Raw genomic sequence first — 18,133 nt, 5'->3', positions numbered from 1 at the left:
GGGATCGCAACCCTCAGTGTTGCACCTGCACCGGACCGGGACCGGCAACGGGATCGCAACCCTCGGTGTTGCCCCCGCTCCTCGCTCAGCCAGTGAGCGGGAACCGGTCTGTATGTGGGATCCAAACCCTCAGGCGGGAGCGCCGCTGCGCTTCCCAAGCGGCGCACTTATCCAGTGCGCCACCGGGCCGGCCCGTAGCTCAGGTTTTAATGGTTGACCTTATAGGTACTGGGTCTCATGAGATCTGGTACACTTGGGTTGTGTAGAAACTCTGGTTTGGGCCTGAGTCTTTTCAGCAAACTGCACCCCCTACAGTTCTGTATTACTGACCAGTCTACACTGAGTGGTCCTGTGCTGATTGGGTGCAGATCAGCTGTCCTTGCTGTGCCCCAGTGTTCTCCCGGTAGGCCTGTCTCTCCTACTGCCTGTGTTCCAAACACTTCATTTGATGGGTTGTGCACTGGTCTCTTGCGATGACTCATGGGCCTCGGGTTCCTTTTTTCAGTTGTTGTGAGTCCATAGGAACTCTGTTAGTAGTCTTGATGGCCTGGGAGCCACCAAGGCCCTCTTCTCCCCTGCTGCCTAGCTTGGCTGTCATTGCCTTTTAGTAGTTGTAAATTGGTTGATTTGTGGGAGAGAGTGACACTGGGGACCATCTATTCCTGGTTTATATTTCTTAAAGCAAATTCTGCATGTTTAATTTTTTAAACATTCTTTAAGATAAGCTTTTATTTAAACAAAACATTCTATAGCAGTTACCTCAGAATGAATTCCAGTTTCTTTTCTTTTGAGATTTCACTCGTTCATGCTAAGAACTTTGTCATGTCAGCCAGCTGTTATATAGCCTCAGTTTGGTGGGTTTTCATTTTAGACCTCACAGTAATATTGATGAACAGAATCATGTTTTTATTTAAAAGTTAATATTAGATTTGGTAGAGGAGCAGGTTAAATAAGTGGAGCCACGTTCAGGAAGAGTTTATCCTGCTCCTCTTATAAATACTGGTGTTAGACCATACTGACGACTGAACCACAAGAAGATGCAGAGCATGAAAATAGAAAATTACATTTGAGCTAAAAGCAAGCTATAGGCTCTAGGATCGAGCATGTACAAGAGTTCAGTTCCTGATAGAGAAGAGGTCCATGTTCTGGAATGAACTTAATGAGCTTTGATTTCAGTAGAGCAGGATTGAAGCTCCTAACTCTACCACTTAGTTGTGTAAGTTTGGGCAAGTTCAGCCTTGTGGAGCAATCATACATGTCTCACATTGTAAATAAGGATTAAATGAAGTAATTTATCAAGTATTTGGCATACAGTATGTCAGTAGCAAGGAAATCTTTCACTATAATAAAAATAACCATCAAACTTTGTCTTTTACAGTGATTCAGAGGTGTTAGAAGTGGCTGCAAATAAAACACCCTTATTCCTGTTAATTCATTTTTCCTCTTGTGTGGAGAAAAATGACATGTAAATACATTCTGATCTTGAAAATTTCTCATTTCCTTTTCAAAATCTTTTCAAGGTAAATTAAACTGAGATGACAGATTTTATAAGTTAATCAAAACTCAGTAATAAATGATCATGCTTCTTATTAACCAGAAAGAACATAACAGGAGTAGTGTGCCAAGAACAAAGGGTTTAGAGATTGATTTTGTATTGCCTAAAGAAGTAGTACGAGAAAAATAGACTTTAATAAAACATTTAAAAATGAATCACTTGGGGGTGGGGGAGGGCTATAGTCTTTTATCTATATTAAAAAATAACTAAACTGCTTCAAGAAATATATATATTTTTTTAATTCCTAAGATGACTAAGCAGTATTAGGAAAAAAAATCAGCTAGAGAAATAAAATGTGAACTCTATTCAAAACTCATGTAGCATTAAGATGTATAATACAGCTGAAAATACTTTTTTGTAAGAGGACACTGACAAACTATGATATAGGAATATTGATTTTTATTCATCTCAGCTCCTTTCTTGGTACTGAGAGAAGTATAAAATATTATGTGGTATAATAAATATTATAAATATTATGTGGTATATAATATATGGTCTGCAGGCACTTGTAATCGTAAGGGATAAGAAGGTTTTTAGTGCATGTATCCAGTGTAGAAGAAAGTTAATAGGCAATAAATGCAGTTATCTACTTATAAGTAGAATTAAAACTTGGAGCTATGACCAGGAGGTAAATCCAGACTTGCAGTATCTATAGGTGAACCTTGCTTCCTAACCCCATGGCCGAGAGTCAGGTAAGTAGAACCCTTCATTCTCAGGTCCTCTAGAAAACATAAAGGTGGGGTGGGTGGAATTTTCTTTAGATATGTTATGGGAATCTCAAAGACCTTCATTTTATTAAACCTTCTTTCCTTCCCTAGAGTGAATATGGATGTAATTTATTCACTAAACAAATATTTGTTGAGTTTTTTAGCATTTTTTTTATCCAAGAAATATTTAAGTACTACTTGGGTCAGGTTCAGCTGTGGCTAAAATTCTCTTTCTTTTTTTGGTGGCTAGCCAATATGGGGATCCAAACCCTTAACCTTGGTGTTACCAGCACCACGCTCTTCCAAGTAAGCTAACCAGACAACCCTAAAATTCTTTTTCTTAAGAAATTTAGTCTGGTTACAGAGAGGCAGTTAAAGTTGGAGTGTCATATACCTCGGAAGAGCCAGAGTTTTACATTCTGGATGGAAGAGTAGTGCTCTGGAATTGCAAAGTTTGGGGGCATAGGGAATGTCAACTCCACCGAAGAAATTGAGAGTGTTTTAAAAAATGGTATCTTCTGGGATAGCCAGGTTTCTTGCAAGTTGCTTCAGAGGGCTCAAGAGGAAAGCTTGGGAGGAAGAGAGTAATCTATGGGTGGGTTTGGGAAAATGAAGCACATGGTAGTAAGGGACAAAGGAAAGGCCTGAAGTGGGGGGCTAAACTTAGGTGGTGACCAAAGGTGAACTAGAAGAAAGAAGTGTGGTGGAATTAGCTGGCTGCCAAGTTCCCAAAAGACTTGGTCCCAGCCGTCTTCTACTGAAAGGAGGTGAGGACTCAGATCTCTCCGAGGATGTTTGCCACCAACAGGGATCACTAAATCATAGTTCACAGTTCAGAATGTTGAAAGAGGAAAAATAACAAAGTTGGTAACATGAATGAGTAAATAATTCATTTCTAAGACTTTTCAGCCTCATCCTGCAAAGGGTCTAAAGATCAGGGCTAGTATTAGACCTTGAGTTTGGTAGTCATTGGAAGGCCTATTTCAACATGTATAAAGAGGAATAGTAGTAAATTGCCCATTAGAATGAAGATTCAAAACAGCCTCACCCTGGGATCTGTTTCAAAAGGACTTAAAATGGACCATATCCAACTCCTTCCTCCTCCAAAAAAAGGAAAGGAATTTGAGCATTAAATCCTTTCTCCTATCTTTTAACATACCTTAACAGATTTTTTTTTTCATCATTCTAATTCATTTTATGTTCTGAAACACATTCAAGGACAGAATGAAGTGAATGGGATGGTAAAAGAATATTGACCATTTCATGTGAGGTATGATGGATGAAGCTAGGGCTATGTAGTCTGAAGAAGACTTAAGGGCTTCACGTGGACATGAGATTAAATGTATTTGTTGCTGGACCTGTGGACAAGAATGGGACACATGGGGAGAGTGACAGGAAGGTAGACAGTAGCTCCATATAAAGGAGAACATCCTGAGAAGTTTAGCTGCCCAGCTGTGGCAAATTCCTTATAAGCAGTAAGCTGCCTGTCCCTAAGAAATACTGGAAGGCTATTTGCTTGTATGTTAGAGAGCATGGATGGGACTTCAGGCTAGATGACCTCAGAGGCCCATCCTAACTAGAATCCTAGGGTTTGCCAGCACATTTATTTATGGTATTTGGAAGACGAAAATAAATAGAAGGTAAGTGGACACAATTTTAACTAAAATATTACATAGTAATTGTGTATTATATAGTGATTCTTTCAGCTCATGTTACTGATGTCATCTGTCACTAGCATTTATGAGACAGACATAAAACAATATTATTTTCTAATAGAAATAACTGCTAATTTTTAAATTCTGTGAATAAAGAGGCTTTAAATCTGTTTACATGTAGAAAACATTGGAATAAAAAAAGACCACTTAAAAACAGCAAATAGTATTGCCTCATCTCCTGACCTGACAAGAGGAGTCTGGGAAGTTATGGTGACCGGGCTGTTGGAACAGCTTCAGAGTGGGGATGAGATATTTGGATCTGTAACACTTTTGACTCCCACGTACATGTTGATGAGACTGTGGAGAATTATCCTTCTCTACCTACCTTTAATTCACCCTTGGGTAAACTAGCCCAAAGTGTTAGTGTCTGATGAAAAAAACAGACGTGCGGCAGGAACTTCTTTCCATTTCTGATTGGTTTATAACTTTCTCATCAACTCACTGTCCTTTCCCTCAGTTAGCCTACCCCTTTACTAGTAGATTGGTTTTGGATAAATTTTGCAAGTTTTCAGGAACCACATAATATTCAGATACCAAGGATCAAAAGTTCTCATTTTGTGAGGATAAAGAAAACATAGTGCCCATTGCTAACAAAATGTGTTCTTATTCATGGTGGTTGTAGGTCTTCTGGTAGCTGCCAAGTCCATGTTTGATATTCATTAATCCTAATGTTGGGATCCTTCTGGGTGAAGTTGAAAACTCTTAGAAATCACTTATTTAATAAGTGTTTTGCTAAATTGTTTTTTCTTTGTGAATTTCTCATCTGATCTGGAGAACAAATGGATTTATGATGAAATGGATAGGAGGGGAAAAGTTAATGAGTTGAAGGTTGGGGAAAAGTTGGAGATACAGTGGTATTGGGGAATGGGTGATGGAAAAAATAGAGGTAGTTAGAGGTTCTTGCTGATTCTTATTTCTAAGTTTGATGTATCCAAAACATGAGGCAGGATCAGGAAGTGATTAAGAGGAATGGTTCTTGAAATAGCATTCAAATTTTAGCTCTACCACTTACTAACTGTATGACCTTGGGTGAGTTATCTCTGAGCTTCTACGAATTTGTAAAATGGAGTCATAATTGGAACCATAAAATATCTCCTCTGAGGGTTGTTTTAGTGGTGATACATTTAAGAAGCTTAGTACACTGCCTAATACTCAGTGCTTAGTAAAATTAGCTATCATTATTATTATTGTTATCATTATTGACATTCGTTTTATCTTTAAATTTTCAAAACAGGTCTAGGTACTCAGAGTAGTTGTGACTAAGATGTGGAGATATATAAAAAGAACTATTTCCTATCTGCGAATACAGTATTTCTAACTCCAGGCCAGTGTCTTGTCTGGGCTTTTCTATGTGGCAGTGATAATGAGCCAAAGTTGGCCTTAGTTCTGGATTCTGGGGCTCTGATAGCCCAAGGCTACAGTAAAATTACAGGTGGTCCAGGAAGGACGAGGTAGGAAAATAGTCTTACTTACTCCACTAGAACCTGTTCAGCATCTTATTGTCCTGGAAGATCTCACACACAAATTCTAGAAGGGGCATCTCCGGGCCTGGGTTGGTGAAACCAACATCATTCTACTGAAAGCAGAATAGGAAATTGGGTTACTTTGAGGTTTTAGTTTACCCAAAGCCATAGTTGTTGGAAATAAAACTCGTAGTTTCTAATAATAGCACAGATACTTATTAAATATTAGTTTCCCTCTCTCCTCCTAATTCTTTTGTGTCAACCTCTAAATTTTGTAATCTACCAGCTGCCAGGTTTTGTTAATGCCTGGCGTTAACAAGGATTTTGTTGACTGCCAGTTTAGAGAAGTCAAATTTCTAAGACTCTTGAACAACATAAGAGAAAAATCTCCCCCCACCGCTGCTTTAAATGCAAAAATATGGAAGTAGAGGTGGGGACTAGAAATGACAGAGTCAAGGATTTGAGAGTGGAGAGATTTTGCAAAAATTACATTGCCAAATCTGACTACCACTCTAGTTCTTAACTTACCTGCTTCTCAGCAGTCCTTGACACCCGTGATTATTCTGTTTTGAAATGTTCCCTTCAGGCTTCTGTGATACCACACTTGAATCGTACAGCTTTTCCCCATCTACCTCACTAACCTGACTGCTCCTTCTTGCTGTCTCTAGGCTCTTCTTACTCTGTTAGCGTTCCTCAGGTTTTGGTCATATTTTCTCTTCTTCATCCATTCTTCCTGGGTAGACTAATTCATTCTTGTAGAAATTTTTCTTGGAAAATATATCCAACAGCCTATTGGACATCTCCACCTGAGTTATCCTTAGATACCTGATACCGAACTCTCCTCCTCCTCATTCTAACCAACTGTGACTACACAAGGAACCATATCAGGATCAAAATAATACTACCTGCTTTGTCACCCAAAGCACAGGACTCCTCAGTAGACATAGGTGGGAAAGAGACACACACACACGGAAGTGCATGCACACACACACACACACAGTTGGACAGACATTGTTCCTGCCCCTTCTCAAAATAATTTTGCTCATTCTGCACATTTGTATTTGCTGAATGTGAGTCCCAGTACAATTGCAGTATAATCATGGCAAGGATATCTGGGTTTTTCTGCATGTAGTGTATTCCACAGTCAGAGACCTATAAAAAATAATCTTTCAGAAGAAAGTGAAGGCGAATAAGACAATCCTAATTTTAATTGGAAAATAACTTTTGCCATCTGACATGTCCACAGACTGACATATTAATAGTTAGCCATTACTTCTTTGAATTTTCATTTTTAAAAAGATAGAAGGTTGCAAACTTTGATAAGCTTTTCTACTCATTTTTATATTTAGCTTATTTCTTGACACTAAGTAAATCCAAACATAGAATACTTTCTTCTCCCTGCTGGGGAAGTAGAAGATGACAAAGCAGGCAGACCAGCAGCAGGAGCTGACTGGGCCTTGCTCACCACTGTGCCAAAGGCACGCAGAAGCACGTCTGGATGAAGGCTGTGCAGGGGCCCTTCCAGCTCCAGTGCAAAGTTCTCTCTTTGCCCTGCACTTCCGTTAAATATAAACACAGTGCTGGCACCTCTCAAATTCTGCCTTTGATTCTTGAATCCTGATGACTTGGAGGAGCATGAATTGTCTGACAAATAGTTTTTCCTGTTTATTATTAAAGTCTTTAAAATTCTTCTGTTACATGTACAAAGGGTACCTCAAAAAGTTCGTGGAAGGATTTGTACTCTTTTACTTCTGTTTTTCCATGAACTTTTTTTTTTTTTTCTTTTTTGTCTTTTTTCGTGACCGGCAACGGATCGCAATCCTCAGTGTCACGCCCGTACCGGACCGGGACCGGCAACGGGATCACAACCCTCGGTGTTGCTCCCGCACCTCGCTCAGCCAGTGAGCGGCCGGTCTGTATGTGGGATCCGAACCCTCTGCTATACGAAGTTATTACGAGCGGCGCACTGTAGCAGTGCGCCACCGGGCTGGCCCTTTCCATGAACTTTTTAAAGTACCCTCATATATGAAGGTTTTTCTATTACAAATATGAAAGTAGTACATTCTCGTTACTAAAATTTTTTATTTTTATTTATTTATTTTATTAATATTATTTTTACATTCTATGAAGTTGTTGTGGAGCAGTTGGGAGGGAGGGGGAGAGAGGAAAGGGGAAGGAAATAGGATGGAGGAAGGAGGAAGGAGGAGGGATGGGATTGAGGCCTGTGGCACCCCCCTCATTCCCACAGGAGAGACCAGGGAGCTTCCAATAGTGGCTTGATCATTGCTGGGCTGGATGCAGATGTCAGGGGGGTGTGGTGAAAGCCCTTGCCCCCACAACCCCAGCTCAGGAATCTGGGGCCCTTCTTGCTGCATCTCAGCGGTAGTCACTGGGCTGGTTGCATGTGGGGGGGGGCGTGGCTGAGGCTGTTGGCCCCCCCACCTCTCCAGCTCAGGAGAGCCCAGGGCACAGACTGCAGCAGCTTGGTGGTCTTCGCTGGGCTGTTTGCACCTGTCGGGAGGGTGTGGCTGAGGCACTTGGCCCCCCACCACTCTGGCTTGGGAGAACCTGGGGCTCTTCCTGCAGTGGTTACTAAAATTTTAGATGTCTGTTTAAAATAAACAACCAGATTTGCACAGACTCAAATGATTACAATTAACATTTTTTTCCCATTCTTTGTTCTATGCCCAGATATTTGTTCATGTCATTTTTGTTTACATGTACAGTTTTATAGATTTCTTTTTTCTCTTTTTCAAATTGTGAATACCTGTTTCATCCAGTAACCATAGGATTGTATTGTATTATGAATTAGGCACATTTCTTGATACTGGGGAATACCACAAAATCAGTCTCATGAAGCTTACCCTCCTGTACTCATGGGAGACACATAAAATATAATAATAAAAAAGAAAAAAGTTACCCACAGTCTTATCACCCAGACAGAATGATGGTCAATATTTGGTATGTGCACTTGCAGACTTTAAAATTTTTTTTATTTTAAAAAGCTAGTGTTGCAGCATTTTTAAAAAACAAAAATGAGATTAGACCATAGGTTATCTTTTTTTCATTTTCCAACATGTGAACTTCTTTTTTCATCCCTACTAAAACTTTGTCTAATGATGGCTGATAGTGATATTACATATGATGGATGTACTATTAATTTAAGCATTTTCCTAAAGATTGTCAAATAGGTCATTTATAGGTTTTTTCTCTTAAAAATTCTGTATCAGATATTCTTATGCAAAAACCTTTGGAATACTTGTTTCCTCAATTTATGTTCTAGAAGAGAAGTTGCTCAGTTCAAAAGCATAGCCATAATTAAAATTTTAATATTGTTGTATTGTATTTTCCTCCAATTTGATCTTGAGATCTCTCTCTGAAGAGTGGCTATAAATTCTAGCTGTGTCTTGATGGGGCCACAGGGAGGTGGTCGTGGGTATTTACAGTGCCTTTCACAGGATGCCTTCTTATCCTGGTGGACAACAGCATAATACCTAAGTGTCCAACCCATCACCAGGTGTTTCTCTCACTGGAAACTTGTTGATAATGGCAGACACCCTTGTGGCTCTTGTCTGACCTTTGTCCAGTTTTTTCCTACCAAGATAGCTACTATCTAGGGGATCTCTAACCAAGAGGAGAGTTAGATTCAGGTATGTTGGTCAGGTGAGACACAGAAAAGGCAGCACAACAAAACACATGAAATAACAGATCCCAGAGAGAAGATGGGAGCATGCCTCCCAGGGCCAACAGGAAGGGGACAACACAAGTTCCATGGAATTGCATCTGTGTCTGAGGGGTGGTCACTGTGGCATATCTGGACCATCCATGTAGGGTGTGGGAGACAGTGGGGCAAGGCAAGTAAGTTGTATCTAAATCTCCTATAAGGAGGTAGTCAGCAGGATGCCACTGTATGGTATAAGGTCAATATCTGGATTGACCATCTTGAGGAACTAGGATGAGGTAGAGAATTAGAAACTATGTCACAAGTGACTAAGCCCTGTTTCTGGTATGAGACAGTCCAGTTTATATTTGATATGGGTGCAGAGGCAATGAAAAATTGTAAGAACTTACTACGTATTGCTGTACTCTCCTGCAAAAAGACTTTTAAGAGTTAACACTCCTGCCAGCAACTTATGAGAGAACCGTTTTCAGTATATCCTTGTATTTTTTAAAATTAAGATATAGTTCACATACCATCAAATCTACCCTTTTAAAGTATGCAATTCAGTGGCTTTTGGTATATTAACAACATTACCACTGTCTAATTCCAGAACATTTTCATCACGTCCAGAAGAAACTTTATGCCCGTTATTAAGCAGTTCTCATTCTCCCGTACCCCAACCCCTGACAACCACTAATCTACTTTCTGTCTGTGTGGATTTGTCTATTCTGAGTACTTCTATAAATGGAATTATGTAATATGTAGCCTTTTATGTGTAGCTTATTTCACTCAGTGTGTTTTCACGGTTCATCTATGATACAGCATGTATCAGTATTTCATTCCTTTTTATGTTTGAATAATATTCCATTGTTTGGATATACCATATTTTATTTATCTGTTCTTCTGTTGATGGGCATTTGGGTTGTTTTCACCTTCTGGCTGTTGTGAATCGTACTGCTACGAACATTTGTGTATATGTTTTTGTTTGAACACCTTTTTTTAATTCTTTGGGGTATATGCATAGGAATAGAATTGCTGGGCCATATGCTAACTCTGTGTGTTTAACTTTTTGAGGAGCTGCCAAACTGTTTTCCTAAGTGATGTCACCTTTTTACATTCTCACCAACAATGTATGAAGGTTTCAGTTTCTCTGCATCTCTTGCCTAAACTTCTGTTGTCTTTTTATTTTAGCCGTCTTAGCAGATATCAAATTGTATCTCATTATGGTCTTGAATTGGTTGTCTTTTTATTATTGAGTTGTAAGAGTTCTATGTATCTTTTATATATAGTAGACCCTTATCAGATATATGGTTTATAAATATTTTCTCCCATTCTGTGGGTCCTCTTTATACTTTCTTTTTTTTTTTCTTTTTTTTTTTTGGTCTTTTGTCTTTTTTTCCGTGTCTGGCAACGGATCGCAACCCTCAGTGTCGCCCCCATACCGGACCGGGTACCGGCAATGGGATCGCAAGCCTCGGCGTTGCTCCCGCGCCTCGCTCAGCCAGCGAGCGGGAACCGGTCTGTATGTGGGATCTGAACCCTCGGGCGGGAGCGCCGCCACGCTTCCCAAGCGGCGCACTATCCAGTGCGCCACCGGGCCAGCCCTATACTTTCTTGATAATATCCTTTAAAATACAAAAGTTGTGATTTTGATGAGTGTATTAGATTTTTAAATGAAAAAAAAAATAAATTAAATTCCTTAATTGCTGTACTTCACATAAAATATGCACACTTCTTAGAAAAATTCTGAAGGAGTCTAATAGTAATATATTATCACTTTATCTTAATTTAAGTTTTCTGTCAAAGAAAAAATTAAAATCCTTACTTTGGGGGGAAATATCATCACAATTGGGGGAGTATTTTCCCTTTCTACCTTCACCTCTCTAACTGTACCTGTTTGCCGTGCCAATATTTGAAGAAACCTTTAATTAATCGGTAAATACTATTTCCACGAATGAGAATAAAAATTGTTCTCTCAAGTCCTCAGGAACTTGGATAGAGAATACTACCAGTTTGGACACAGCTTAAAGGCAGTGGTTGTCAGGTATCCATGTATGGATTCCATTCAGATAGAAATAAGTGTTTCTTGATCAATAAAAATATAGAGTGAAATATGCTTGCTTAATTTTTTCCAACCTAATGTGCCAACAATTAGTGGTTACAGATGTCTGAGTTTTAGCAAATTATTTCCAGGCCTCCTTATTGAAAAAGTTTGGAAGAAAAGCCTACTGAGGTTATAACTGAAGAAGATTCTGTAACAAACACACCCAGTATTCTCGATGATTTTCATAATTAATCTATTTTGATTTCCAATTACTTGAGTGATTCTTAAAGGTTTGTCCCAGATTTGTTCCACGTTTGTCCTTGTAACTCTGCTTGGGAACCAGTGTCCTGGACCATAATTTTTCTGTTAGTTCTTAAATCCTTTTCAATTGACCTGAATCCAGTTTATCTAGATTCAGATCTTAAAGTGTCTTTTCCAGGAGTATTGTTGATAGATAATTTTGAATCAGAGAAGTAGATTTTATTACTATCAGTGCAGTTTATGAGTTAGCATTGTCGCATGTTTTATAGTTGGCCCCTCTTTATTTTATCCTTGTCTAGATTCTCGCCTCTATTTAAATTGTTGATGAAATATAAAATATTGTTGACACTTTGTGGCTCATCATCTCTGAATTGTTCCTTTTAGGGCCATTTTCAACATGGTGATTTAATGTCCTTAGTAGAAGCTGAAACTTCTTTATTTAGACTCTTGGCCTTCTCCCCTACTGATCTTGAGACACATGAAGGAAATATTTTTGTCTTACATTTTTTAATCCTCAACAAATATCTTTTCCAAGCTCCCAACAATGTGTTTTAAAAATAAAAACAACACTTCTGGTGGATTCTTTACTTTTGAAATTATAATTTTGTATTTATTTTTATTATTATTAATGTCTGCCTTTTGGGATACTTTCCCCTTTTTGGCATTGAATAATTGTGCTGCATTTCTTGGGCTTTCCTTTTTCAACTCTCTTGGAATATAACCTTGGCAAGTTGCTTCATCTTTCTAAACTGATTATCTTATCTGTAAGATGAGGGGGTAGACTAGACAGTAATCTGTAATTCTTGGGAGTGGAATTGCTGGGAGGACATCAGATGGTGTATGTTTAGTTTTATGAAGAACTGCCTCACCTTTTCCCAAAGTAGTTGTATACTACATCACATATAACATTTCTAACCAAGTCTCATTGTGCTGGTGTGGTGACCTAGCAATTGTTCTAGTTCCCTGGGAGGTCATACAGTGCTCAATGAAATGAGCATTTAGAGTTCAGATCCAGACTCCTTGACTCACTAGCTGTATGGCCTTGGGCATATACCTTAACATTACTAATCTTCCATTTTATATGTGCAAAATGGGCATCTTTATACTGACCTACCTTGTAGGGTTGTTGTAAAGGTTAGAGATCATGAAGCATGCCTTGCATAATGTGTGCTTGTGCTTAGTAAAATAACTGAATATCCCCTTACTTCCACCTGCCTCCAGTTTCTTTGGAGAGCCCTAGCCTTCAGAAAAGAGACCTCAACATGAGGTGTGAGTTGAATGAGTTGAAGAGAGTGTCTGACCTACAGAGACCTACAGAGAGCTAGCTGCCTTGGTGGAATTAGGTCTTTTCTTTGTTATCCTTGAAAGTCTCTTTAATATACAAACCTGTATCTCTTGCTTTTTTAGTCTGTCCAACCTAGCATGTTAAGCAAAAACTTGTTCCCTGAGGGATAAGTGTCCCTGGCACAGAATTCAGTAGTATCCCAAGGATGGTTATGCACTCACAGAATCCAAGCTTTAAGTGGATACCTGTCATCCCACTGCTGGGTTTCTTTTTGCCTTATATTTCATTAAAAAAATTTTTTTAATTGTGGTAAAAAACACATGGCATAAAATTTACCACCTTAACCATTTTCTTGTATTTGATTCCTTTTATGTACTTAGCTCCTCTTTTTCCTAAGCCATTTTAAGTACTGAATCAGCAATGAGGTAGTCAACTGAATTGTCTTCCTGCCTGCCTGCCACAATGACCAATTCCCTCTGGATTTAGGCTTTTTTTATGAGGCTGGACTTTATTTATGATAAAAATCCAGAAAATCTTTCATTTCTTTCATCTTTTTCTCCTGGGATTCTCAATGTTAATGTTTGGGAGCATTAGACTAGGGAAGGAAAATGGAAAAAACAGAATGGGAAATATGCAGCTGAATTTTGCAGTCTCCATCACTCCCAGGGTGGACCAGGAAGTCTGAGTATAGATTGGGTAACGGCATACTGGAGGGAGACTACTCCACCTGGGCAAGTGTCTGTGCCCTTTAGCACACGCCAGGCCTCTTGTTAGGAAAGCAGGCTGCTCACAAGTGGTGCTATTTCTAAGTGTCATCCAAAGTTCATTGAAACCATCTTCCTGGAAAGCCTGCTTTTCCCTCCCAGGCTCTCCTTAAGTTGTTTCTTTGTTTCTGACCAAGATAGTGTGTTGTTCCCTGAAACTATCACCCATGTTATTTTCTGATTATTGCCAACCGTAGCTTGGTTATGAAATAGCAAATATTTTTTTACAACACCAGACCTGAAAGAATGAGATGTAACTTCTACTTCCAGAGGGATGTTTCCTTAAAAGGGGTCACTTTGGGAGCTGCTCTTTTATTTGATAGTAGTGCTCAAAAACAGTTTTGAAACTTCCTTTTTAGGGCTGCCTTCAGCCCTGTGACACATCCTCCCTAATGGCATCTATCACAATAAAGCTTCCTCCTATATCAGTAGTTTGGTTTTTACAAATGGCCAAAGTCTGTGGCTCAATTAGATGGTCATACAGAACACACCATTTTTATTTAAAATCAAAGGCAAAACTTTGAATGATCCTGATATTCTTCTCGAAAAATCAACCCAGCTGAATTTTGATGCAGCTTAATGATAGGTGAGAACAAAGATTTTGGGAAATAAAGGAATTACACTCAGTTTGATACGCATCATTATCACCCCAGTGATGTCACCTTATTCATGACCAAAGTCTCAGAACACATGTGAATAGTAACTTTTGTGTATTAGCATGATAAATACCATTCTGGGTCAGAACAGTGTGCCTAGGATTTTGTGTCTGCTAGTGGCATGTAAAGATATTTTGTGGAAGACTATTTTAGTTGCCTATGTTAGACATAAATCTTAAAATGGGTTTCATATTTCTTGTATAAAGTGGAGATCCTTTAGGTTTTTACATACATGGGTTTTTTTTGTTTGTTTATTTTTGTTTTTACATAATACACCAACAACAAATTGGTACAGCTCCTAAAAGGCACAGTCCATATGTGTCCTGTTTGCTACTATATACCTAAGGCCTAGCGCAGTAGGAACTCAGTAAGTATTCGTTGAACAAATCCATGGGTTCAAACTTAATAGTACTCTTTGTATGAAGCATGCAGTGGAATGGTAATGTGCTTGTTTCTCTCTCTTTTACAGTTGTCAAATTTTAAAGTTCTGAATCACTCTCCAATGTCTGATACCTCTGTCAATTTTGACTACAAATCTCCATCCCCATTTGACTGCAGCACTGATCAGGAAGAGAAGATTGAAGATGTTACTAGTCACTGTCTGCCCCAGAAGGACCTGTATGCTGCTGAAGAGGAAGCTGCTACCCTTTTTCCTAGGAAAACGACATCCCATAATGGGATGGAGGACAGTGGAGGAGGAGGTACTGGAGTGAAGAAAAAACGGAAGAAAAAGGAGCCAGGAGAGCAAGAGGGTGCAGCAAAGGGAAGCAAAGACAGAGAGCCCAAGCCAAAGAGGAAGCGAGAACCTAAAGAACCAAAGGAAACCAGGAAGGCCAAGGAGCCAAGGAAGGCCAAGGAGCCCAAGGAGCTGAAGCAGAAGGATGGCGCCAAGAAGACGAGGAAGCCACGGGAGGCCTCAGGCACCAAGGAGGCCAAAGAGAAGAGGAGCTGCACTGATTCTACAGCCAGGACAAAGTCCAAGAAGGCCAGGTGTGTCCATGTTTTCCTGCTCCCAGCTCTTGCCTCTGCTTGCAGGATGTTTGCCTTTGGCGTTAGCCCAAGCCCTGAGGCATAACTTTACTGCACTTCTGTGGGCCTCAGCTTCATACCTCATTTTACATGGGTCTAATGCAAGGGGCTGTCCTTGGAGGTTACTGTTTTCTGGTGGCATTCCTGGAGTTGTGTTTCAGAAAAAACATTTGTATTTTTAGGATACTACAAGAATTCCCTACCCTCTTCAAACCCCAGCAGCCCTTTTTGGTTTGTATACTTAGAACTTAGCATTCTCTAGGTGGTGGCTGGTATCTTGCCTCGTGTGTAGATGGGCTCCTTAAATCTCATGTTTATATTTTCTTTGTGTCCGTATTAGCTTTTAGCTAACAATGAAACCATTTTTCTTACCTTCTAATGAGAGAAAGACAACCTTAGTTAATTCTGGCCATGTGATTTCTTGCCATTCCTTATGGATTAAGAAGAATTAAAATGTTGACATGCACAAGGTGTAAGGCAAGGGGCGCCCCAGGTATGATACAGGGAGAGCAGTGATTTTTGGAACAGCAGGGATGCTCCTCACCACTATACTACCAATGTCGCTCTAGGGCGGTGATTTTTGGAATGGCAGCAGTGTAGAGTGGCAGAGGAGCAGCTGTGAGAAGGATGCATAGTCGTAGGAATCAGTGGCACAGGTGGCCTGGAAGAGCCATGGGTGTATGTAGCATTCCAGCTAGAAGAACACTGACTTCCTTCCCTTAGTCTCTAACCTTTGAGTACCAGGCCATTCCTGATCCATTTCTCTAATTCAGTGTGTGGCACAGGACTGACATACTGACAGGTATTCAGGAAATGTTGAGTGAATGAGACTGGTAGAGCCCATGGTGACTTGTAGAGAGATCAGAGGGCATGGATACAGATGCGTTGCAGCTATAGAGTCTATTAGGATGGCATAGGGAACTCAGTGTTTGACACCTGTGTAGTTTTTCATTTTGTCTCTTTCTAAATACTTTGTGCAGAAAGTTATATTTAAACTTTTTGAGGAAACACACACACAAAAAATGGCCCCCTTTGTAAGGAATTTATGTTTTTAAATCTAAGCACAGAGGGCTGGCCAGTTAGCTCAGTTGGTTAGAGCATGGTGCTGATAACACCAAGGTCCGGGATTCGATCCTTGTACTGGCCAGCTGCCAAAAAAAAAAAAAAGAAGCTTAGATGAGATCTAAGTGCAGAGGCAGAACGTCTATATCTATGTATTATATCAGACCAGGAGCACCCATAAAAACGCAGAGACTGATGTGAGTGCTAACAGAACATAAAATAATGAGGCCATCAGACCTGTGTTGAGGAAGGCATGAGAGAGGAAGTTTTAAAGAGTCAGAACATTTTAAAGTGGTATATGCTGCAACTTGGAGCTTACTCTATGGTCCAGTTCTTTTTCAGGACAGTTTGTTGGGACCAGATGGATAATTTCCCAGTCCAAATTAAAATTTTACCTCATTGTATTTACTCCCTTCTGCCTGGCAGGGGATTTCATCTTTTGTTTATCAAATATCCTAGGAAAGTAGTTTAAAGAGGATGGCTGTAAAATTTCTTATAGAAGGTCAAGAGAGGTAGGCAGAATCAGGATTCTAACTAATGAAAACTTTATAGGCTTTGTTTCTCAGTGAACCTAGTGAGGATACTCTGATCTCCAATGTGTGCATGAGATGACAGAGTGACTCTTTGGCTTCTGCAAATAATTTTCATCTCCACATTACTTTGGATACTGTGTGTGAAGAAGAATCAGACACGAGCTAGTGAAGTGACTTTTTGGTCATTGCAGAAAACAACAAGGAATGAAGATAGTGTTTGAGAATTAGGGAAATTAGAGGAAGGTTTCACAACCCCAGCAAGAAGTCTGGTTTGGATATAAAAGGCAGTAGTAAACCTATGTGAACTCAGCCACTGGTCTTTGATATTTACAATTTTACTGACCTCCTTTTCCTAAAAGAATTTACACTTACATTGTGTGGTATATGAAACAAAGTGATGAGTATATAGACATGGCCCTAAATTCCATTTTAGGGGAATGAGGAGGTATTTCACAAAACAAGCTGGGATGACAAATGTACAGGTAAAATCAGGATTTTGACTAATGAAAAACTTACAGGTTTTGTTATATATATGTATATATAGCAATAATTAAAGGAACTTAATTTCGATCTGATTAGGCTCTGTGAAATATAAGTGAGTTGGAGAAGTGCTCAGTGGTGTTTTCAAGGGCTGCTCGTTTAGAAGACAGCAGAACCTCTTGAGGTTTAGAAATCCAGGAGATACCCTTTGAGAGGAGGCTGACAGATAGGTAGAGATGGTTATCTCTATAGAAATGTGGGCAAGTTACACAAAGCTTTCTCTTTCTTTATTTTGGGGCTGTATAATATTGACCTGTAACATAATAGAATTCTTCCATGTAGCCCCAGTAGGGTTCTAGAGTGGTTAGCCTTTGATTTCTTCTCCTTTATATGTTTATAAAATTGTTTTGGTTCCTTTAATTAATGAGCCCAGTGGTCAGCAGAAGCAGTTTTAGTTATTAAAGGACACTAATTGATTAAATTGTGTTAGTAAAGTCTTAGTTTTTTGTGCTCTTTGATTTACTCTTGCAGATTGGCTCAAGTGCATGTTTTGATTTGAGCAGTTATTGATTAGATGCTGGATAATACTTGATGGTTATAAATGATTCACTGAATGCTTGGATTACCATAAGAGCTGCACACCTGATTTATAGCCATTTCCTCCTTTAGTCCATCTTGCCAGCTGCCACCTGGCTAGTCTTTCTGAAGCCCTACTATTACCTTATTTATGTTGGCAGTCGGTGGTGGTATTGGTAAATCACATTCCCCATTCTTCTCTATCAATTCTAAATCATTTGGGAAATAGTCAACAGTAATGGAGATCCAGTTATCGGCTTTATTATTGATAAGCTGAATTGAAGAACTTCCATTGGCTTGTGGCCAGAATCAGGCTTCTGGTTACTCCCTCAGTTGCGTTTA

At 39.5% G+C, this 18,133-nt stretch overlaps 1 protein-coding gene across 1 annotated transcript in view; it reads left to right on the top strand.

Annotated features, from left to right (window-relative positions):
- The window catches only part of CHD6 (chromodomain helicase DNA binding protein 6), a 150,479-nt gene that overhangs the window by 3,123 nt on the left and 129,223 nt on the right, over nucleotides 1–18,133 (top strand). The window contains exon 2 of the mRNA XM_008570986.1: nucleotides 14,581–15,101. Within this exon, the coding sequence (XP_008569208.1) occupies nucleotides 14,581–15,101 (521 nt within the window). The remainder of the gene's footprint in view (nucleotides 1–14,580; nucleotides 15,102–18,133) is intronic.

This window comes from Galeopterus variegatus, unplaced genomic scaffold (assembly GCF_000696425.1).
Source record: "Galeopterus variegatus unplaced genomic scaffold, G_variegatus-3.0.2 Scaffold650, whole genome shotgun sequence".
NCBI lineage: Eukaryota > Metazoa > Chordata > Mammalia > Dermoptera > Cynocephalidae > Galeopterus > Galeopterus variegatus.
This window is presented reverse-complemented; position numbering and strand designations above follow the sequence as displayed.